Source organism: Enoplosus armatus, chromosome 15 (assembly GCF_043641665.1).
Source record: "Enoplosus armatus isolate fEnoArm2 chromosome 15, fEnoArm2.hap1, whole genome shotgun sequence".
Lineage (NCBI taxonomy): Eukaryota > Metazoa > Chordata > Actinopteri > Centrarchiformes > Enoplosidae > Enoplosus > Enoplosus armatus.
The window spans coordinates 2963937-2988371 of NC_092194.1; the positions used below are offsets into that span (position 1 = coordinate 2963937).

Genomic DNA, 24435 nt, shown 5'->3' on the forward strand with positions numbered 1-24435 from the left:
AATGAACAGCCCACAGCCTGAATGAGTTTTGACCCGCTAAGGAAACATTGATATTTCCTAGTTTATTTCCATGGTGATGTGCCTCAGTTTGATATCCTGCTCTTTTGTCTTGTGGTGCTGTTGCAACAAAGCCATGAATCATTTGCAAGTGAGGACAGGACCAAGCAGCGTGTCCTCAGTCTGGAATTTTCAGCTAAAGCTCCACTGTCACGTCACAATAAGACATTTGCATCGCCATGCAAATAAAGCAGAACTATGCAAAAAAAACATGTTTGTGTTTAGGTGAACACAAGGTGCATATCATACCTGCTGCACAGCATGTGTTCATTTCTCTCCCTTTAGACCCTTGGCATTACAAGACAATCATTTTGGTTTCTTCCTACCAAAATGTATATTCTAATCAGTGATCCCCAAACAGGGGTACTTGTACCCCAGGGAGCACTTCTGGAGTTGGATAATGTAATGTAAGTAAAGGATAAATAGTGAAATAACAAAGTAATGGATAAATGGTTCAAATAGATAGCAGATGCCAGTATAGGTGCTAGTTGGAAAATCAATTCAAATGACCACATAGGTGGTGACAAGGAATGTTTCCTCATTTCTAGAGGTCATTTCACTCTGAAGAGGCTAACAAATAGGTTAGCTCGGCTGTTTGGAGGACGGAAGTCTTTAAAAGCACAGGTTCAAGTTCATAATCAAACTGTTACATTTCCTCTCAGATACCCACAGTGAGAGGGTTCCACAAAAGGCCTGGAAAGGTATGATTAAATGTTACTTCCTTGCATAATGCTTTGTGTCAGTAATACACTGTTTGCCGCGACACATTTGAATGAAATGTCTGTTTCCTCATCCAGATCGTCGTGCATGAACACGCTCAGTTCGGAGGGGAAGCGCTTGAGATCTACTCTGATGTAGAGGACGCCACCGCTATGAAGCTGTCCCCTGTCATCTCAGTCCGAGTCATCCGAGGATGGTGAGGGTCTTTGTGCTAGTCCTGAGTCCCTGCAGGTTTAATGTGAATGCTGATGATCACAAGTGTAATTTCACTTCTATGTATCTCTTTATCATCATGGGCTTGTTTTCCGTGGGGCTGTTTAATGATCTCCCTGTGCTATCCATACACTAACAACAATGAGAAAAGGTTCAGATTTATGATGATGTAATTTTCTTTCTTTCTTTCTTTTTTTTTTTGCAGCTGGCTCCTCTATGAAAAACCTGGCTTCCAGGGTCGCATCATCGCCCTTGAGGAAGGTCCCACAGAGCACATGGTGAATATGTGGGCAGAAGAGGGAACTCCAACGACGCTGGACCAGATGGGTCAGCCCGTACCAACGGCACCTGTGGTCATAGGTTCTATCCGATTGGCAGTTAGGGTAGGTTACTTGATGTTATTATTATTATGATGTTGTTATTATTATTATTATATGTCGTGTAATTTTGTTTTCCTACTATACTTCACTGCGTCGAAAGAATTTTGCCTTCGATACGTTTGTTTCTTTCGTTAAATGAAATGGAGAATTCTCACCCAATTTTCATTCGTATTTTGTGTTTTACAGGACTATAGCGTGCCCCGAATTGACCTGTTTGCAGAGGTGAATGGGCTGGGGAGGACGTCGTCTTACTGTGACGACACTGTAGAGACCGGCTCCTATGGGATCCCACAGACCACTGGCTCCATTAAGGTCCATTCTGGAGTGTGAGTTCGGCTGAGGCTTCCGCCAAAAGTCCCTTTTGTGGGATGCATGTAAATGGGGATATTGCATTGTGGAAACAGCTTTCAGTTTCATCGCTGGTGAAGTAGCCGTGCTACTAACTAGTACTTTCAAAGCTCACAGAGTCTGCGTGCAGCATCTGTTTTCCGTCTGAGCAGGAATGCGTGCTGCAGGCTAGTGCTTGTGGTTGTCATAGTTTTAACTGCCGCTGATTATTGATGGTTAGCACTTACATTTTTCAACTGGCCCATGGTGGAGAGAGTGAAAGCACAGTATTTAGTCCCCTCATTATGTAATAGGATAATGCAGCTTCGCCTCTTCTAATTGGTCATTACTCATGTCATGAGTCATAACCGTGATGTGTAGTTTTACCTCACCTGCCCTTCCTCCCCTCCTTTTTCTCACTCCCTCTCCCCGTCTCTGTTGTCTTTAGCTGGCTGGTGTACACTGATCCAGGGTTTGGAGGATTTGTAGGAGTGCTGGAGGTGGGGGAGTATCCCTGCCCAGAGTCCTGGGGCTTCCCTGAGCCCTTCATCGGGTCTCTCAGACCCCTCCGAATGGTACAGTACATGAAATATGGGCAAATGTTTGCGCCATACTGTCATGTTGTCAATTGTCTTGGTCTGACAAATGTCTCTTCATTACAGGGAGCAATAAGGGTGGATCATCCTAATGAGTTAAAGGTGCGTTCCGCATTACATTACATTTGTTGAAACCACACACAAGTGTCAACACAAAGTCTCATGTGTTACATTTGTTCACTAGCCCTGAGAGGATCTGGTTTTAAGGGCAAAGGATGGTTGAGAAAGTAAGCGGGTGCCATGAGGTACCTCTAAGATCATTTATAGATTCAGAGAAACTCTGAACAAATATTAGACATGAGAAACTATTTTGTAAAGATCTCAGGTGTCACAGCAGTCGAGATGTGATGGCACCCTCAGAGGCACACGTCAAAGGTGTGTTTAACTCCTTCCTCTCCCCCCCTCATCCAGGCCGTGGTGTTTGAGAAGCCCAGCTTCGACGGAGAGTGCATAGAGGTCGACGGTGATGTGTACAACTTGCAGGGAGAACCGGAAGAGGAACAAACAGGCAAACCGGGTGGGAACAAGAAGACATTGTCCACAGTGGGGTCTATAAAGATACTTGGTGGTCTGTAAGTATGTGTTTGGCAGGCAGCCAACCATTAGGATATTTTGTCTTCTCAAAATCAAAATAAGATTAAAGTCAAAGTAAAAAAAAAAAAACACTATGTATTGTGATATTTCTCTGTTTTGTCCTTGTAGCTGGGTGGGCTATCAAGAGGCGGACTTCGAAGGCCAGCAGTACCTCCTGGAGGAGGGGGAGTATCCTCACTGCAGCGACTGGGGAGGATCTGAGGACGGGTTCCTGTCACTGCGGCCTGTATGCACAGTAAGTGTCACCCAGAGTAGTATTGAATATTATTAACCGCTGATATGCAGGATTTCCATCAACTGTGCTATTATCTTCCCCCAGGATTTCCTGTCCCCCCACGTCAAACTGTTCAGCGAGCAGCACTTCGACGAGCTGGGGCTCAACGTGGACCTGATGGTTCCCGTCCCCAACATGGAGGACGTCGGCTACGGCGTCAAAACTCAGTCCGTCAACGTCATGGGTGGAGTGTAAGTCCAAACTGTTCCGGTTTGCAAGCAAAAAACAAGCCATGGCTTGCGGAACTCATGAGGAAGGAGGGAAACATTTTGACTCCACGCCCATACAGTGTTTGGGCGTGTGCCCGTCACCTTCCAGACATGACAAAGTGTTCTGTCACTGTACACACACACACACACACACACACACGTGCATACATACAGCCTAGAGGATACAATTACAGTATGAATAATCTCGTTTGGCTGATCGATTTGGGTAATTAATGGCTCAGGTTTGACAAAAGCTTCCATCACTTGAGGGTTAGGATTTACGCTGACGATATGAATGAGAGGAGTCTCTGGTTACTGTTGAAGATATACATATCATCACATAGCAAAGAAAAGGAAGCCTTGATCCAAGTACAGTGAAACTAGGGGTCAAATACATTTTTAAGTCTTAAATGACACCTTCTGAAACATGGCGTACATTGTTTAGTGAACAGATTTTTGTCAATCAGCCAACTGCACATTTGGCTGAGTGAACCTTTTGTCAACACCGTTACGCAACGTTCTGCTGTTTGCTTTACATCTGCTTCGCCCGCTGAGCCGCTTTACGAGCTCTCAGAAGCGCGGACTTATCGCTTTATGACTGCGTGCAGGTCAGCGCAGTGATTTAACCAGAGCTTCGCCTCCCTCTGTGTTGCCTCTGTGTCCCCCGGCAGGTGGGTGGCGTTCGAGGAGCCTGGATTCAGCGGAGAGGTCTACGTCCTGGAGAAAGGCCTGTATGCAAGCCCAGAGGACTGGGGCGCCCAGAACTTCAAGATCTCGTCCTTACAGCCGGTCTTCCATGTAAGAAGTGATTCGTAGGATCAGTTAAAAACTGCCACTGCCAAAGCCTTTCAAATAAATCTTATGTTAATACCTCCCCCCCTGTCTCTTCTATAGGACACACTGATGGGAACACCAAAATTCAAGGTATCACCCCTCCATTCAAGGCCTCGTGTGAAATGGATTAACCCACATTTCCTCTACCGTCCTGGCGGTCTGCTCCAGCTGGGTCACTAAGTTCGGTTTGTACGCGTGTTCTAGGTGCAGCTGTATTCCGAGCCGGACTTCCGGGGAAGGCTGGTGGCTCTGGAGGACAGCGCAGCAGCTCTGGACGAGGACTTCACACCCAGGTCCTGTAAGGTGCTGGCTGGCAGGTAGGCACACCAAACGCCGCCTGCAGCAGTGACATTCTGGGCATAAGAGGTTAGACATGGCTGAAAAGGGAATCCTGTGTTTATTCTGCACCAGATGAAAACGTCTTCTTTTAAGTTGATTTACGTGTTTTGACTTCACATGCTAGCCTTTGGTGCTAATACGGCCTTTTGATGAGAGTTACTGACAACACCAATGTGGGTTTCTGTGTCAGCTGGGTGGCGTTCGAAGGAGCCCAGTTCACAGAGAACATGTACGTGCTGGAGGAGGGGGAATACCCCAACGTAGAGACTATGGGCTTCCTGTCATCAGACTCCACCATCCGCTCCATACATACCGCTGGACATGTGAGTGTTGTCTGCGTGTGTGTGTGTGTGTGTGTGTGTGTGTGTGTGTGTGTGTAAAGCTACATTTTTTGCGTCACACTAACAATGGCCTCCGCTCTCTGGCCCTCTTGTTCAGGAGTTTTCTCTGCCCTCCATCGTCTTGTTCAGCAAGGTGGGCTGCAGAGGTCGCCGGGTGGTGCTGAGAAGCGGCGCGGTGAACCTGCCGCAGGCCGGCCTGGACGCACGCATATGCTCCCTGGTGGTGGAGGGAGGAATGTACGTACTTTAAAATGTCCATGAGTGTCGTTTTGGTGTCTTCTAATAGTAGCCACATCATTGTCAACTTGATTGACAGGTCATGAAATACACACACCAACACAACACAGTTGAAGTTGTTAATGTTTTATAGATATGTTAAAGTTGTTTAAAACACGAGTGTCTGTATACATTCTAGCATTCTGAATGTTAACTGAGCAACACACAAAATGTAGATTTTTCCATAACTTCATCTCAGAGTAGACCTTAAATGTTATGGATGGAGATTCAAATACGCACTTTAAAGCACTTTGAACCCTCAACGCGTCCGCAGCTAGGAGTTGAGTGAAGGTTAGTGGGGGGAAAAACAGCAAAGGCTTGACGGGGGCACGTGAAATTCCCTTAAATGGTGTCAGCTGAGCTGTTAGAGCTGGACACGTTCTCATTAAGAGCAGCAAGCGTGTCAAAGACGTGAGGCAGACGATTCGGTGCGTCACAACTGGAAATCGTGGCGCTCAGCTTGAAGACTGTTTTTCCCGCATTATCCCACGTTTCTGTATGCGAATGTGCGAAGCGGAACTAACGCACGCGGCCGCCCGCCTTCTCCCCAGGTGGGTGTTGTATGAAGGCAGAAACTACTGCGGTCGACAGCTGCTCCTCCAGCCGAGCGCGGTGGCCGATTTCTGCGAGCTCAGTGGCTGGCAGCGGATAGGATCCCTGCGTCCAGTACTCCAGGTACGGAAGGAGTGATGTCGTAGGACTGTCGAGTTAGTGTTGTCAAGTTTCTGTTTTGTTCAATTTGAGGACTATATGATAGATGAAATTCCAAATAAAATACCGCCACGTTAATAAAACAAGCCTAACCCTGTGGCTCTCTCTGCATGTTTCCCTCCGCCAGAAGCAGACGTACTTCCGTCTGCGGAACCGGCAGACAGGATGCCTGATGTCCCTGACGGGAACTCTGGATGACATCAAGCTGATGAGGGTTCAGGCTGTGGAGGAGACGGGAGGGCTGGAGCAGATCTGGCTCTATCGGGACGGGCAGCTCACCTGCAAGGTACGACGACACCGTGCAGACGGCGCACAAAACTGCCGAAGCCAAATCATCGACTCTCATCTACACTGTCTCTGCTGCAGCTCACAGGGACAGAGCCACGTTTACCTCAAAATCATTTACGTGAACAAGGCCATCTTTTTATGGCTCAAAAAAATGCAGCAGAATCAGAAGTGTGTCATTTACCAATACTCTAAAAGTCTAATATTCACCTTATTTTTATGCCCTGGGTATTAGTTCACTACCGCCGTCTTTCAAACTGCTGAAACAGTTCCTGCAGCACTGTTGTTGTGCTTAACTGTGTACCTGGAAAAAACAAGGGTGTGATAAGGACAACATGCAAAGCAGGAAAAAAAACATGTATTCCCAACAGGCTGTATTCATCCCGCTGGTTACCTCCGCCAGAGTTTTGCTACTGCTACTTATTTGAAATATAAAGTCATGCACGGTCATCCCACAGCACTATCTGTCTATCACGCTTATTATAATATTTTCCATTGTGAAATAACACATTTATGGGATTGTGGCAGAAAGTGATGACAAAATGAAAATGCATTGACTGGTTAATCTGCATCTTCGTCCTCGTGCACCGCGTCCTCACCGTCTCCAGCTGGTGGAGGACAGTTGCCTGGAGACCACAGGCAGCGTGGTGATGGCGGGCAGCAGGCTCTGTGTTTCCCCGGAGCGCGGCAAAGGCAACCAGCTGTGGAGCATCACCCCCGATGGCCTGGTGCACTGCCACCTCAAACCCGACCTGGTCCTGGAGGTCAAAGGTCAGACACCTCTCTCTTGATTTCACCTTTTCTGGGATAAAAGAAACAGGGTTCGGCTCCAGTGTGTGACGTGAGATTCAGTCCTAATCCGACAGCTCCATCTCCTGGCGTGTTGAGGAGCTGCAATGATTGGAAAGATCTGTCCGGGTGCACAGCTGCACTCACGCTGTCGCCTTTTGTACTTTATTATCTTTAGGTGGTCATCATTATGACAAGAACCAGGTCGTCCTCAACACATTTGATGAGAGAAAATTGGACCAAAGGTGGAACCTGGAGATCCTGTGATCGGATGAGCCTCGACTCTCCAGAGAAGCTCCGCTGCAGCTCTGCCGGGGGCCCTGAGCCCCCCCCGCCCCATGTGACGGCCGTGGAACCCACACAACAGAGACGGGGGCCCAGTAGGGGACTTGCACTCTTTTATAGTGTTCTGACTCTTGCTTACTCTTGTTGAGGAGGGTAAGCATTGACTGGATCAGCATTATAACGGCTGACCAAACCTTGAAGAACATGCACTCACATCTCGTTAGATGAAATGAGTATTGTAAAAACGATTGATTCTGAAGACTCGCTGCACGCAGTGAGAAGTCAGCCCTGTTTCAATGCTGCGCACCTCTCTTTACCACGGTACCTTTCCGCTGCATCGTTCCAGCGTCTGCTTTCTGATCATTTCGCCGGCAAACCTGAACGTACGCCGGCTGCAATACAAGGTCCGACGTGTCTGCACTCCAAAGGTCGACGTAGATTAAGGTGTTTCCCTTTTTGTAATTACCGTAGATCGCAAATGATCTATTGTAAAGTTTTGATATCTTTTTAGGATTTTTGTAGGTTTTGCATTTTGACGCAAACTGTGTTTGACCGCATTAGGTTGTACATACGCGTCGAGTGTATAGAGTTGAGTTCAAAGCGGGTCTGCGATGACGATTCTGCCCGATTGTAAATATGTGAATGTACAAGAGAAAACTGTTACACATGAAAATAAGAATGTGGTTGTCTTTCTTGCGTCTTTTTTTTGGGGGGGGGGGGGGGGGGGGGGAATAAAACACTGCATTTAGTTTAGTGAGTTTAATTTAATCTTTAGTTTAATCATCCATGGATTTGGGGTGGAATTGATTTCACCAAAGCAAGCTGCTTGTGGCACAAATGATCCCCTGGTGCGTAGAAAGAGTCAAATTTAGATTTTTGGGACAAAATAACTGCCTACCATATTGTAAAGTGAAGTAAAAATGTGTAAAAACCAAAATACACAAGCCGTGTTTCTACCACGAGCGCTACATCTAAACTAGCATCAGCTGTGTGTGTGTGTGTGTGTGTGTGTGCGTGCGTGTGCGTGCATCACATTAAAAGTAAATTCAGCCAGAGCTACCATGGCTGCATTCCAGTTGTTTTAAGTAACTGTTACTCAGTACTTCATTCTAGTTTTGAGATACTACGTAATGTAATGTACATACATGATATGTAACATATGTATTATTCTGAAATGGGCTATTCTGTACTCATATGATCTCATAAATCATACTGTCATGTGCATGTGTAAATACTAAAATCACTAACTGCTAAATAAATTGGCAGAGCTTAAATGACCCCTGTACTTGAATCAGCTTATTCATTTCTTTATTTGAGCCAATATAAAAATGTAGCAGCTGTAATGCTTATATACACATTCCAGACACCACACACACAGTAAAGTTACAACAAAAAAAAACACTGTTCTTCTGTGGATACAATGAGCCAAAGACCTTGCATTCAAATGATTTCCATTCCGTTTCGTGACCGTGCAGAAAATAAATGCACATAAATCTCCCAGAGTGAAGCGCTACAAGTCGTCTCCCCCTTTGCTGATCTGGACCACAGTCTTTCCTCGAGCGTGGCCCTTCTCCACCTTCTCGAGGGCACGGGGAACCTGGGAAAAGCTGAAGGTCTCCTCCACCACGGCCCGGATCTGATGGAGAGCAGATGGGGGCAGAGGTTGTTTCTCTTAGTGGAAAGTTTCCATCGCGCCAAAATCTAGTAGTAGTAAGCCAAGAGTTGGATCAAATGTAGCTTCATCCTGCCAGCTTTTATTTCAGGCCTGTTGTGACCAATGCATTTCTCAAAGTCATTAACATCCAGTAATCTTATGCCATTGCCAAACATTTTTAACATATATTTTTTATATGTACTATATAAAAAGTGTATATACATGTGTGTATGTATATACATATATACACACATATGTACATATACATACATACATAAATATATATACATATATACACATACATATATACATACAGTATATATACATATGTACACATATATACATACATATGTACATACATACATATATACACACATATACATATATACACACATACATATATACATACGTACATATACATATATACACATACATACACATGTATATACACATACATATATACATACATATATGTATATACATATATACTGTATGTATACATATATACATACACATATACACATACATATATATACATACATACACATGTATATACACATACATATATACATACATATATGTATACATATATACATACATACTGTATATGTACACATACATACGTTCATATATACGTATATACATACATATATACATACACACATATACACATACATATATGTATGTACATATACATACACATATATACACACATACATATATACACATATATACATACATACACATGTATATACACATACATATATACATATATACACATATATACAGTATGTATACATATATACATACACATACATACATACACATGTATATACACATACATATATCCATATATACATACATACGTATATATACATATGTACATATACATACATACATACATAAATATATATACATATATACACATACATATATACATACAGTATATATACATATGTACACATATATACATACATATGTACATACATACATATATACACACATATACATATATACACACATACATATATACATACATGTATACACACATATATACATACATACACACTATGATAAAAAAAAAAAAAAAACTGCAGGAAACAGAAGTCTGAGAGAATGAATCTGGCGCCGTACCTGTCCTGCATCCACCATTTCCCTTATTTCATCCAATGCGGGACCACTAGGTGCAAAGAATCCCCAGCGGTAGTGAACTCCTTTGACTAGGTGCTGCAGGAAGACAGAATGAGAGAAAAAGGCACCAAGATGAGACAATAATCCTAACCTGTGTAACTGTGTGCATAGAGGAAACATTCATCCTGGGTTTATGGTCGGGGGTTGTCTTTGTGATCACCACACCATCAACACGTGCTGACGTGTGTCCCTGTTCTTATCATTATAACTTCCTCTTCTCACCACGTACTTTACTGGCTTCCTACTTCACAGCATTCCACCTGACTTTATGGGTCTCTCATCACAAAAGATACATTAATAGTAGCGACTATAGGCCCCTGTAGCCACAGCTAGTGTACTTTCCAGTGTGTGTGGGAGAATGATTTGTCTTCATGAATGTGAATTAATCTTACTTTAAAGAGAGAAGACAAAATTGCACATTGTTCCTGTTGCAAATCAAAAAGTTGAGTTCATCAGAAATTAAACGCACCTTCGCTTAATTCAGTACAATCAGGGGCTGCGTCACTGCTAACCGCTGCGTAACTGACATTATTGAGTGAGTTTCCCCGACCTCAGGACTCTTTTCTGCTCGCGCTGCTGTTGCACTAAGTGTTAAGCATTTAGCATCATCCCATAGCTGTTGCAAGTTGCATGGCTTCAAAAGCCAAACTTTGAAATTCCCCCATGGTTACGGGTTTCTCAGATGTGTTTTAGGCTTTCAAACTTTCAGAAGACTAGTGTCAGAGGAGCACCTACATATCTGTTCACACATATCTGTCTGTATCTTTTTCATGTCGGTAATGGGGGGCCGGGGTTGTATGTTATCTTATATATTATAGTCTCATGTGTGTCAGGAGACTGGGTGGAGATGCAGCCCATTTTCCATTAAGCCTTTAAAAGCCAGGGAAGGATTCCCTGCAACTCATGACAAAAGGAGAAATTACTTGACTCAGTCTTTTGTTATGTTTGACCCTGTGTGTGTGTGTGTGTGTGTGTGTGTTGTAGGGATTTTCAATATAAAAAGGAGTTACTTAACATGTTTCCTTCAGGCCTATTTAGAAATGAGGACAGTGTGACAACTAAGCCAGCTGTCGGCGCTCTAGTTTTCCTTTTCCTAACAAAGTACACAAAGCACACTCGCACTCTCTGAGAGTGAACCAGGAGGCGTGAGACCCGGAGGTAGACAGTGTTTTTTTTTTTTGCTTCCTGTCTATAAACCCACAAGGCACATCCTTGGATTCTTAGAGGTGACATCATTCTGCTGTAAACGTGTCTTTCCGCATCAGCCCCCCCAGCACCAACACCATTCCAGTAATCACCGCTGAAACAACGCATCAGCAACTGGAAAAAGACACCTCTGTTGCGTCCGTCCCAACAATCTGTCTCAGATTTGATCGGAGGGATAGTGTGGGTGCTAATGACAGACAATGCTGTTGTAAATTAGATCCCCCCCTTGGGGGCACACCTCTCCTAGTCTTACTTCTGTTATTTTGTCTGAAGCACAAGGTGTGACCATGACAAACAAAAAAACAATTCTATTGAGCAAGTTCAAGCGAATATGAGCACACAGGACGGGGAAGTTAGAGGAAGTCAGAAACAAGACTCCATTCTAACAAGAGTCTTCTTACTGTCAACAAATCCCACGAAAAGTACAAAACCAAAAACTGACTGATCCTGCTAACAAGTACTGTCGGTGTAGCCGAGCCCTGATAGGTTCATCTGTGCCATAGCCAGTGGCTGACCAAAAACCATCAACGAGGCTACGAGGCTACAGCCATGCTAGCAGCTCTGTGAGGTCGTACATAGACAAATGCTTCAAATTTGCATTCATCCACAGCTGAAAATAGTCCCCAACAAATGCACCATTTACTCCTGTTGTGGAATACTAAAGTGCCCGGCTGTTTGGAAATATATATTTGTGACCCATTTTGAAAGATTTACATCTTCAGCCGCAGCGAACGGGCTTGAGGGGCCGGGTGCCACGGACTGGCAAGGGAAGGCAGAAAGCAAAAATACAGAATAATATCAGCCTTATGCTTTCAAGTTATAATGCAACAAAACAAATAGTCTTTCACCTTGCTAGCAAATTTTACACACAACAATGTGCACCTACTTCATTAAAAAAAAACAGTCCTGAAAACACAACACTGACATATTTTCTTTCTAACTCATAGGAACACAGTTTCCTTGTCCTCCCTAATGTCACGTAATGGAAATCATTTGCACTATGCTTTAATCACCAATATATGTGCTCCATCCGCAGAACTAGACAGAACCTTCCTTTAGAACTTGAGGATATTACACACCTATGATACCTATACTTCTTCTCCGGGTAATCCCTGCAACACATCATCCTAAATGACCCCAACACATAAGAAAAAGGGACTCAAATTTGGCTTTAGATAGTAACCGATATTTGAACCAAGAAGGAAGTGGAGGTGTTGGCGTGCTTGTTGCCACACCTGCATTGAGACATTTGTACTCGCAAAAACACTCACCACTGCCAAACAAAGCAGCGACGCAAGCTCGAGTCAGTTCATACTGTGGATTGTGTGGTTAGGACTTCAGTGGAAAGAGGTGGTGACAGTAATGCACAGATGTGACACACACACACACACACACACACCACAAATGCACTGCATGCAAGCTTTGCTCTGCACAATGTTTACCACAGTCGGCACACAGACAGGATGCCACTTACACCGAATGTTCTTAGCTCCAGGAGTGTGTGTGTGGTGTGTGTGTGTGTGTGTGTGGTGTGTGCGTGCGTGCGTGCGTGCGTGTGTTGTGGGGGGTGGGGGGGTTATATTCTAAATTTGCCCCGACTATAACGCCAAAATGAACAAGATTACACTGGTGACTGAGACTGAACGAAACACTGTCGCCATAGTAACTGGAGAGATGACGGTGAGATGTGGTATTGGCAACGAGCAGTTTCCTCTCTGAACTGAAAAGCAAGTATTAGGAAATAAACGGGTGTCTGTGACTATCTGATCATGATCGCGAGTTCTCCGGCCGCGTCTCGGCTTGTGTTGGACGTTTGTCCACCTGCTTGTTCATTAACACACTTCACTGATCCGATGGCTCCACGCACGGACCCTGGAGGACGTGTGCGAGAGCTGACTTCACACAAGCGGCCTTTACTATCACATTTGGAGGCACTTTGCAAGCGAAGTGGCGGACGCTGCTTCCTTTTCTGTTAATGTTACAAAATAAATATGTCAAAGGGCCCAAAGGCATTATGGACACGCCACTGACCATGTACTGTTTCTTAGCGTGCGTTTGGCTTTTTTAATGGTTTGGTCCGGGCCCCTTGCCAGTGAGGGGTAACCTTAATGCTGCAGCAAGATATTTTAGGAAATAGCGCGCTTCCAACTTTGTGTTTGGAGGAGACCCTTTTTGCCTGTTTCGCACACAACAATTACGCCATCAACAAACAAAGTCCGCCGAGGAACAGCTTCCCAACTGGACTGGCCTGAACAGAGCCCATCCGCCCCGACGTCGGTGGTGCTCGACCTGGGAGCAGATCCATGGGGCCAAGGTTTCGAAATCTTGCGGAGAGCCTCCCAAGAAGAATGGAGGCTGTTATTGCAGCGGGGTAATTTTGACGGTTTTTAAGCAATCGCACATGGGTGTAATCTGTGTCCACATACTTTGGATGTCCACATACTTGGTGTTCATAAAAGAACACTGGAAAGTTACCATGGCAGCAATCACACCAGCAACGGTGGAAATACAGCGTTTATATCACAGAGCAATCTAGCAGGAAGGCGCGCTCGCACGTATATTGACATTGCGCTGTGTTGTGGCGAAAGTTGAGTCAGGTTAAAGGTTTTTTTTGGGGGGGGGGGGGTTTGCCTGTGCGGTGGTCCTGTTCATGAGGAAGTTGTCTTTTAGAACTGAATCGTCTGATGACGCCGTGATGTTTCTTCTTGAAAACAAAGACTGCAAAGCCTCAAAATGTTTACCCGAACTCCCAGGTTTGTAAGTTTAACCAACTATTTGATTCCTGGCATGGTTGAATAAGGAGCAATCATAGGTTGAAACCAATGAATCTCTGTCGGATTTTTTGATAATACTCCCATTCCTCACTACACCTACTCGCAGCAACCAGTGTACTGCGCGATGTGATCCATTCAGATCCATTCTTCCATAAATATGTAATGAATCACACTGCCATGATTACCTTGAGGGTCTTGGTGGCCATCGTGGCAGCAGTCTGCATCATGCCGTCGGCGATGCCCAGCATGTCGGTGTTCTGGAGGAACGGTGTCACGAGGGTGACATATTTGGCACCGCTCCAAGGCTTGAGCAGCTCCAGCGCCCAGCGCTCCGTGTCCCCCCCAACATTATCGAGGATCAGGTCGAATCTTGGAGGAAATGAGAGGGCTCAGTTCTCCCACACTAACGAGGGGACTGCAGCTAGAAGGGCTGCGTTGTCATGGCAACAAGGGCAAGTCCCTGACACATGCACGCACAGCAACTGCAATTAAACACCAACACGAATGGAACGTGTGTGCGTGGGATTCTCTCACTTCTCCAGCGCACCGAGGGGCTCCTCAACAGGTCCGGCAGTGTAGTCCACCACGTGGTCTGCCCCCAGGCCCCTCACTAACCGCTCGGCATTCTGGGAGCAGGTAACAGTCACATGGGCTCCCCAAGCCTTCAGCATCTGGACACAAAACGGCGGCGTCAGTTACAATCGTGTGTGTGTGTGTGTGTGTGTATGATTAATGAGATCGAGCGTGGGGTCTGTGTAATGTGAGCTACAGTATTCAGGTCACCGAGCAAGGTGCGCCCGACACCTGACGGGCCAAACAGACTTTTTATAACTCCTCTGTTTATTATTTCAGGATCACTTCATGACACGCCGCTGTCATAGAGGATGGGCGAGCTTCAAAAAGGTTCCATAATGACATGGTGTGTACAATATGCAGCTCGGCTATCATCCTCCTCCTCCTCCTCCTCATCATCCGTACCTGTATCGCAAACGTCCCCACTCCCCCGGATCCTCCGAGGACCAAGACCCTGTGTGGGGAAGAGGAGAAGCAGACCGGTACAACGGATGTGTCAGTAATGTCTTCCACACTGCTGTTGCACAGACTCCAGCCCTCATTAGGATTCTGGGCTTCGGCGTGTCGGGTTCACCGCAGCGCGAGGGAGCCGCATCTGAGAGCCGCTGCCAGAGAACCGGAGGACCGGAGCACATCACCCAGAGGCTCATTAGGGAGCGGGATCTAACGGGGGCTAAGCTCAGAGCGAGCACAGAGCGGAATAATTGGCCAGATCAAAGGCGGGGAGCTTCTTTGGGGCGGACAGGGATCAACAACAAGTGGAAGTTTTGTGTGTGTGTGTGTGTGTGTGTGTGTGTGTGTGTAGCTGTGTGGCAAGTGTTTGTCCACGTTCCCTCACCGCTTCTTGGCACAGTTGTCCTTGCTGAGCCCACCGGTGTTGACCAGTGCCGACCAGGCAGTGGTGGCCACATAGGGGATGGCTGCGGCCTCCACGTGGCTCAGTGACTTCGGCTTGTGGGACACCTGAACACAACAACAACAACAACAACAACAACGCGTTCAGAATGGCCGCGGCTACTCTCACTTCTCACGGTGCATGATTCAGCTATAAGCAGCAAGAGGCCGTCAGAAGGAAATGAATTAAAATAAATAAATAAATAAATAAATTCAAATGCTGATGTTGCAACAAACCACAATCAACAAAAAAGTAACTGATGCAGATGAAACGGAGATAGAGCCAAACCTCAACACTAAATCGAGAATTTGTGCTGCAGAACTGAAAACACTGGCTCAAAGCAACTGACAACATGAACAATACCTCATTGGCGCTCAGCACCACAAACTCAGCCAGGCTGCCCTGCTTCCATGGTGGGACGGCGGCCCACACCTGGGGGAGAGAGGCACAGCAACACGGCACTCCTTAACCACAGACACAAACAACTGTGAGTCTGCGTTTCTGCGCAGTGAGTTGACAATGGCTGAGTGTGATGGGGGAATGTATCAAATCCATATCTCAAAAACACACACACACACACACACACACACACACACACACACACACACACACACACACACACACACACACACACACACACACACACACACACACACACACACACACACACACACACACACACGAGTCCCTCTCTATTTCCAGCTGCCTGATGTACTCAACAAATGTGTGGTGAGGAAAGAGCAGAACATGACCTCATGAAGTGCTGAAGACGGGCCTATTCAAAGCCCCGCAATAATTAGAAAGTAACAGTGAAGTGAGGGGGGGGGGGGGGGGGGGAGTTGAGGGTGAACTGAAAACGAGAGCTAACAAGAAGTGAAACTCATTAAAGAAAAAAAAAGGAGGTGTGAGAAAGTACATAGGTTCAGAGGTGAGTCTCCCGGTGAGTTTCAGTATAAGTGAGTCGCAATCACAATTTCCACTGCACAAGCTGATGTTTCCAGATGTTGTTCTGTCGTCCGGGCAACAGTGCACCAGCAGTTATTCCTACTGCACATACATATGCTGTCCTTCAGCCCAATTCACACACACACACACACGCACACACACGTATGACATCCAAATGTCTGCACTATATCAACCCCCCGTCATGCACTTATGCCCCATCCTCTGTTTAACGTCACGCTTGTCTCATTGTACGGATGTTATTTATTGCTTCACCAATAATAATAATAATTAATTACCAAGAATTGAATTCAAATTCATTTCGTTTCATTGGAAACTTGGATTTGGGCATTTGACATCAGCTCACAGGTTGTGTGTCTTCACTGTCTTTCATCAGGGTGTTTTCATGCACTGTTACAGCAGCTGGGTGTTTTTGTTTACAGCACCCTGACCACACACTTTGCACTCATACTTTATTCATACGTGACTCACTGTGTGTGCAGGGGCAAGTTGTTTCTAGAAACAGGGGGTGGGGTGGGGTGGGGTAGTGGTAGTGGTGGCTACCTGTATGTATAATGATGTGGTTACCGCACTCGTTTACCTCATCCCTCTCTCTGAAGTACTTCACATCCAGGCCGCACTCCATGATGACCCCGGACACATCCCGTCCCAGGATGAGAGGGAACTCGCTGCCTGCCTGGTTGATATTCAGAGGGTCTCTCTTCGCAGACAGCGTTGCGGCGCCATAGCCACCTGACAGGGAGAGACTCTCTGGTTACAGCCGAACTTGTATAATAGTAAAGAGTTGACAGGAGAAGTGGCTCTCCAGCTGGTTTACAGTGGTCACTGGCGTCAGAATCTACATGAAGATCAAGCAAAAGCGACACAGATGTGGTGTCAACCAACGGAGCCGTAGCAGGGAAGCTCGGCCTCTTTATTCAGTGAATTGTTTTTAGGGTAATTTGATGAATGAAAATAAGGTGCTTGTTTAGGGCGCCTTATTTGGATTAATCACATGATAAGAGGTGCTACTGAATCAAGGAGGTGTCAAAGGTGTTTTTCAGGGCACTAGTGAGGTTCTTAAAGTCCCCCTCCACTCAAAAACGCACTTTGCTTATTGTTACTTCCCTCTGATGTTTGAGCTTCACTGTGCAGAATCATGTATGTGCACAGTTTTCACATTCATCCGCTGAAGTGGGGGGGGGTTCTGTGCGCCCGCCTTAAATCTCAGCCTCACATGCGTGCGTACGAGCAGGGTTTTGTGACATCACAACTTCGGAAGCCAATCGCTGTCCAACGTGCACGACTTTTCAGTGAAGTAGGAGACATCTTGTGTTTTCAATGTGAGAGAAGGAGCATGTGTAATTTTAAGGATTTTTTGGGGTTTTTTTTTGGTTTTTAACAAGGCAGTTGAAGTGTTTTGTAAAACCATGAAGCGCGCCCGGAGGGGATAGGATGAGCTTCATGTCGGTCGTCCGAAATAACACCGTCCGCGATGTGACTTTATCACGTTGGATCATCCAGCTGGTGAAACTTAAATTTCCACTGAGCGCTTGGTGTGCGGGGGAAGGACGGTGGGCAGCGTGATTCATTTTAAAGAAACATTCAACCACAGGAAACATCTGCATAACCGTCTCAGACTGCTCAGCATCCTCACTGTTTGATGAATTTGGCTCATATGGAAAATACATTTTTAAAAAAAAACACCTCCAATCAAAGTATGTCTCACTTCCAGGCCTGGATGTGCAGTCACTGAGTCAGGTGTGGATGTACTTGGTGAACCCCCCCCCCCCCCCCCCCCCACCACCACCACCACCACCACCACCTGCATCTCCAGCCTGTTGGTCAAAACAATCTGACGTCACTCACCTCTCATGCTGACGTCAAGTGGGTTCAGTCCTGCTGCGAACACTTTGACAACAACCTCATTGGGGTAGTTGATGACGGGGAAACCGGCGTTCTTAGTGAACCGCAACACGTCGTTGCTTCCGTATTTATCAATAACCCAGGCGGGCATGACGGTCGTGCAGACTCTGGTAGTGCTGAACAGTCTTGTCTGGCTGACCGGTGTGCTCACGCTGGGTGATTTACTCAGGTGAGACAACCACCTACTGTGCACCAAGTGTCGGACACAACTCATCTTTCACCGCGAGAAAGCTTCAGGGCTGTAAATCCCTGTTGCAGACAGGAGTGATCCAAACTGCACAGCCAGTGTGCTGAATTAAGAGTAAATCACTTATTACTGTTCTTTGTCAGCAACGACTACTACATTTTCTTCTCATACAAACAGCCCTGGCTAGTCACTTCGATAAATGCAATAATTCCAAAGTTTATGGCCACTTCAAATCAGCGTCCTCTCTCGCAGTGACATGCCACTTCCTCCACCGGCGTCTTTGACGGCGCCCCAGCCTCTCCGCCAATCAGAGCGCGGCTTTCTCAGCGGCTGCCCAATCGCAGAACGCGCTGTTAGACGGTGGCCGTCCAAACAAACATGGCAGCCCTCTAGTGCCGCACACACCCTGCGCGAAGGTTGCCGTGAATTTGAAAAGGTTGTCACGGGGAACACTGTCAACATGCTCGGCCTGACAATAAGGGAGGTTAGTGCGACCGTTCCCCGTGTGTTGTCTGGTGCGTTCAGCGGCACAATGGACGTTTTGTGCTGTCAATTCATAACTAACGTCACTTTAAGAAATAACACCGGACATCTGATACTTTTGCTCCCTAACTGGCAATAGCTAAAACATAGGGTCAGTCTAAATGTTCTCTCTGGTTGTTCTGCTTTCTGCGTAGGGGGAGAAATTGTATTAGCTGATAATTGCATTTCATAGAAGATATATGTAACGAAGAGGGCTTCACTAGCTTGCTTTATATAGCTGCAAACGAGATGTTGGTGGGCAGTTAGCTAGCAAGTCCCGTCTGTCCCAGAAACAGAACAGTGACGCAGTGTAAATGCGTTTCACAGCTGTGGAAGAAGTATAAGCCAGAGATGTTTTAACTAAGTGAAAGGTAGTTTATTCACGGAAGATAAAAAAGTAAGAAAAGCACAAGTGTAGTTAATGAGCTGAATTCCATTTAGCTGCTTCAGTTTCATGGTCCTGGTGCCCTGCATGCTGTCATACTGTCATGGCGTACAGGGACACTTGGAATGGAATGTAGCCATCGTTGCTGTCACTAGTAGCACCTTTGCTTTTCTCACTATGACAAGTGAAAGCGTGTGCTTGCATTCCGCCATTGTTCTCCAGGTGTCTCTGGCGCTCAGAGAGGGGAGGATCTCCCCAACAGAGCTCTGCAGGAAGTGTTTGAGCCGCGTCAAGAAAACGCGACATCTCAATGCCTACATCACCGTGACGGAGGAGCTGGCACTGGCGCAGGCCCAAGAAGCGGAAACCAGACTCCTTCGAGGTGTGGACACGTGAGTGTGTGTGCGTGTGTGTGTGTTTTCCATGTGTTCTGTGTGGAGTCACAGGTGTCACTGTTGGATCTTGTTGTCCCTTCAGGTGCCCCCAAAGGTCCACTGGATGGAATCCCCTTTGCCGTCAAGGACAACTTCTGCACAGAAAAGGTCAAGACCACATGTGCGTCCAGGATGCTCAAAGGTCTGTGTTGACCCTCAGTGAGAGTCTCTGTGTCTTATATTTTAACCCCTCTGTGTCAGTCCAGTAATGATGAACTACCATCACTTTTGCTGCAGACTACACTCCACCCTACAATGCTACAGTGGTCCAGAAGCTCTTTGACCAAGGGGCTGTTCTGGTGGGGAAGACCAACATGGATGAGTTTGCTATGGGGTAAGGCCGTTATTATTGATGTTAGACCAGCTCTCACAAACCCCAGTGTACGGCAGACTCAGAGTCCATTTTTTTAGATTACTAGTAGTCATTGTCTTATTCGTTTGTTCGTCTCGCAGTGCAGGCAGCACTGACGGGGCTTTTGGCCCAGTGAGAAACCCCTGGAGCTATGCTGCTCCCTACAGAGAGCGGACGGGGGCAGCGCCAGACTCTGACTGGGTCGTCACGGGAGGAAGCTCAGGAGGAAGTGCTGCAGCCGTGGCCTCGCTCACCGGCTACCTGTGAGGGGGACACAGAGACATTTCAGAAAGAACCATCTGATTCAAAACGGTGTTTACAAATCAAAATGTGCTGTTTCGGTAATTACTTGGCAGGGCTTTGGGTTCGGACACAGGCGGCTCTACTCGTAACCCCGGTGCACTTTGCGGTGTTGTGGCCCTGAAGCCCACTTACGGTTTGCTGTCCAGACACGGTCTCATCCCCCTGGTCAACTCCATGGACGTCCCCGGCATTATGACCCGCAGTGTCAGCGATGCAGCCATCGTCTTAGGTAGGAAACTACTACATTCATAGTTCATAGTCAAAACGTCATACATAAAAACTCTTTTGCTCTAATCTGGTACTGGAGAGTTGTTGCTATGTTCCCCGTCTCTTTCAACTTTCCATTTAAACACTGTAAACACTGAAAGTCGACATAACTTCTGTTTGTTTCCAAGAAAACTCTGCAGGGAACCTTTTTAAATCGATCCCCGTGATGGCAATGTGAAACTGTAAATGGATCCATATTGCAGTTCCGCATTGTTGCGCCTTTGTCACACTGTCCTCAAATAACAAGTTTTTTTGATTGTTTGGCACTCAGGTATCCTCCAAGGCCTTGATATTAGGGACTCAACAACCATTCCTGCGCCCCCATCATCGCTGGCCGAGCTACCTGAAGACTTGGATGTCAAGAACATCTGTGTGGGCATCCCGAGGGTGAGTTCAGCTCTGTATTAAAATCACAACCTCCTCCTCTGTATCACCTCTGCATCACCGACGCCATAAATTAAGACCTTTTAAAAATGAACTGGACTAGTTAAAGACCTAAGCATTTCACGTGTAGCTGCCAGTTGACGCTTGTCATTTGAGGAAGTGAAAAACATGGAGGAACAAACCGTTGTTTCAGCTGTACAAAACAGCAGCAACATTCATTTGACTGGAACTGTTGATATTATGATGTCTACATTACATGTTGTGAATGGAAACCACGGGTTCACATCCTGTACTTTGAAGTGTGTGTCTTAGCAGCAGTATCATAAATAATCCTTGTAGGGTGAGTTATACGCACATAAAGATGGTTCGGATCACAAAATGTCAAAATATCCCCCCTGAACACAAGTGTCTCTTGGTGTGTGTCAGGAGTACCACGCCCCGGGGCTGTCCGAGGAGACTCTAGCGCAGTGGAGTCGCGTCGCCGACATGTTTGAGAGGGCGGGGGCGCGGGTGGAGCGAGTATCCCTTCCCCACACCAAGTACTCCATTGTGTGCTACCACGTCCTGTGCCACGCGGAGGTGGCGTCTAACATGGCCCGCTTTGACGGCCTGGAATACGGTATGAACCAGAACGCAACGTATCAAGGGTGCAGGGTGTGGAGCGTTTTACACTAGGTGCCACTTCACGCATAAGATTACACGGGGAGTTGGATTATTTAACAGTGCAAAATCAGAGAAGATTTCTGTCTCTCTTCTGTCAGGCCTTCGTAGCGAGGTGGACAGCTCGACAGAGGCCATGTACGCCTCGACCCGACATGAGGGCTTCAACGACGTAGTGAGGGGGAGGATACTGTCGGGGAACTACTTCCTGCTCAAACAGTAAGACAACAGATTGAACCTTCTGATTCAATTCACTCATTTCAAACCCGTGTGTAGGCGGACAGTGTGTCACTTTATAGCTTTGACCAAGAGAGAATTAAACTGTCCTCGCCCTCTTTTTATTTATTTATTTTTTTTTTTTTGTGAAGGAACTACCAGCACTACTTTGTAAAGGCTCAGAAGGTCCGCCGGCTGATCGCAGACGACTTCAAGCGCGTGTTTGGCTCCGGCGTGGATGTGCTGCTGACGCCCACCACTCTGAACGACGCGGCCCGTTACTCCGACTTCACACAGGAAGACAACCAGACGCGCAGCGCACAGGAAGACATTTTCACCCAGCCCGTCAACATGGCAGGTACAGAGAGAGAGAGAGAGAGAGAGAGAGAAACAGAGGGCTTTAGGTAGTGTGGGAGGATTCAGGAACTTGTACAGTATATTCTGCGTGCATGGATACACACACACATACTATGCACACCCACACACCCATGACTAAAAACTGCTTCTTATTTTCCAACCTATGACAAAGGGTCTTTGGATTATAAATGTGAAATTTAAAAGGGGAAATTAGTATTTATGAGCAAAGGCAGTTCTTCTCTTTTTTACTTTGTTGATCTCTGGTCAACACGTCGTAAAACCTGTTTAAAGTTTACCCTGAGGCCGTAAAGGAGTGTGTTTACATACTGTTAAACGTTCTCCCATCCTTTATCTTGTAACTAACCTTGAGAGCCTAATCGCTGTCTTTCCTCCACCACAGGTCTCCCCGCTGTTTCTGTGCCAACAGCTTTATCGAGAAGGGGCCTTCCCATTGGTTTGCAGCTGATCGGCCCCGCCCTCCAAGACGAGAAGCTGCTCCGTGTCGCCCAATGGATGGAGCAGAGGGTGGGGTTTCCCTCCATCGGTGACTGCGGAGACTCCAGCGAGAGCACGAGCAGCACAGGAATGACCAAGAGGGAGCAGACTTCAGCAGCTTGAAGGGAACTGTGGACAGGCACACATAATGGACTCACAGTGCGACTCTGACGGAAAGCTCATAAGATGCCTCTACCTTTTTGTGGGAGTTTCAGCCACCAGCCCGGTGCTATATATATTCCTTGATGGAATGAAATATAATATAATATAATTACAACAAGTTACAAGTGGTAAAATTGCTGCTGCATCATATTTGAAGTGCAGGGACATGACCTGCTGCTGTATTCGTTGTCTGAAAGTGGAGCTTTTTAATAAATGCCGGGCGATTTTTGGTGAAATGTCTCGACAACTACTGATGAGATTTCTGTGAAAATCGTCAAATGCGTCTTTCCTGCAGGTGCGTGGGCGCCAGAAGGAAGACTAACGGCAGAGGAGTTGGGTAACAACTTTGCCAGCGGCAGCCAGCAGACTCTTTAAACCATGGGTCTCAATCTCGCGGCCCGCGGGCCAATATTTTGTGGCCCCCACCTTGATATAAAAATTTAATGTTAGTGCGGCCCGCGATTTTTGTTCGTCCAACGTGCGCTGAGAATGTGCGCGCCTCACGGTTTTCAGCATTTTTGCTACACAGCTTTCTGTCAAATTGAAAGATGCATTATTAAACCTTAATAAAGCATCATTCTTTTAATTTGAGCATCATCTCCCCGTTAATGATCACTTAGTTTAATTATTGCGAAGCACTTTGTAAAGTCCGTTTCAACGCGAGCTCTGTCAATACATCATTTATCGTTCTTCTGATGTTTTAATAATGATGACTGACGCTTTACAGTGGTGACGGTTTGCAGAAACACGTGATGAATTTTGGGTAAAGTCGCCCCAAATATCCACAGCAGAGTGTGCGTAATGGTGTCCCACTGTCCCGGCTTCATGCTTTCACTTGTTTCTATGACGACGTTTACAACAACAACAGCACGGCGGATAATGAACAGCCCGGTAGAATTCGCCTTTTTTTGCGCTCACTAACCCGGTACTTTCTACCATATGTCATGATGTTCATATCATCATGAAAGACATGAATATCGAGCGCAAAAAGAAAGGCGACTGCTACCGGGCTGTTCATTATCCGCCGTGCTGTTGTTGCCGGAAGAAGGGGGAATGACGTTCTCCATGTGACGCTGGTTATTTAAAAACATGACTGAAACTTTTTTGCGAGAGCGACACCAAATGGAATGAATGTATATCTTGTCACATAGCCCCAATCGTGTCTTTTTCAAAGCCTGCAGCGAAGAGAAAGGTCGGTGACGAGCACAGACAATTTCAGGTAAAGTGGGAGATGCAGTGTTTCTTTGTCGAGCGCAGGAGCACCCTGACGTGTCTTATTTGCGCAGAAAAAGTTGCGGTGCTCAAACGTCATTATTCAAC

The 24435-nt window shown here is 46.3% G+C and overlaps 3 protein-coding genes across 3 annotated transcripts in view; 2 read left to right on the forward strand and 1 right to left on the reverse strand.

Moving 5' to 3' along the window:
- The window catches only part of crybg1a (crystallin beta-gamma domain containing 1a), a 34790-nt gene extending 26868 nt beyond the window's left edge, over positions 1-7922 (forward strand). The window contains exons 6-23 of the mRNA XM_070920677.1: positions 720-758; positions 855-973; positions 1196-1373; positions 1557-1696; positions 2146-2272; positions 2360-2395; positions 2705-2865; positions 2996-3122; positions 3207-3352; positions 4042-4168; positions 4265-4294; positions 4409-4521; positions 4734-4866; positions 4982-5121; positions 5712-5835; positions 5999-6157; positions 6765-6927; positions 7124-7922. Coding sequence (XP_070776778.1) covers positions 720-758; positions 855-973; positions 1196-1373; positions 1557-1696; positions 2146-2272; positions 2360-2395; positions 2705-2865; positions 2996-3122; positions 3207-3352; positions 4042-4168; positions 4265-4294; positions 4409-4521; positions 4734-4866; positions 4982-5121; positions 5712-5835; positions 5999-6157; positions 6765-6927; positions 7124-7212 — 2151 coding nt within the window. The 3' untranslated portion in view covers positions 7213-7922. The remainder of the gene's footprint in view (positions 1-719; positions 759-854; positions 974-1195; positions 1374-1556; positions 1697-2145; positions 2273-2359; positions 2396-2704; positions 2866-2995; positions 3123-3206; positions 3353-4041; positions 4169-4264; positions 4295-4408; positions 4522-4733; positions 4867-4981; positions 5122-5711; positions 5836-5998; positions 6158-6764; positions 6928-7123) is intronic.
- A 630-nt stretch (positions 7923-8552) lies between these two features.
- Positions 8553-18810, reverse strand: rtn4ip1 (reticulon 4 interacting protein 1). Its single transcript, XM_070919788.1, has 9 exons — positions 18335-18810; positions 17067-17218; positions 15887-15955; positions 15467-15591; positions 15034-15082; positions 14590-14726; positions 14241-14424; positions 10019-10111; positions 8553-8866 (listed from the first exon to the last, which is right to left on the reverse strand). Exons 1-9 carry the CDS (start codon positions 18603-18605, stop codon positions 8741-8743), a joined length of 1206 nt encoding a protein of 401 aa, XP_070775889.1. The 5' UTR covers positions 18606-18810; the 3' UTR covers positions 8553-8740.
- Positions 18811-18980: 170 nt separating this feature from the next.
- On the forward strand, positions 18981-23374 carry qrsl1 (glutaminyl-tRNA amidotransferase subunit QRSL1). The gene is made up of 11 exons (XM_070920375.1): positions 18981-19062; positions 19708-19867; positions 19963-20061; positions 20157-20253; positions 20373-20534; positions 20628-20803; positions 21113-21228; positions 21652-21844; positions 21987-22104; positions 22254-22459; positions 22859-23374. Exons 1-11 carry the CDS (start codon positions 19039-19041, stop codon positions 23074-23076), a joined length of 1569 nt encoding a protein of 522 aa, XP_070776476.1. The 5' UTR covers positions 18981-19038; the 3' UTR covers positions 23077-23374.
- The last annotated feature ends 1061 nt before the right edge of the window (positions 23375-24435 follow it).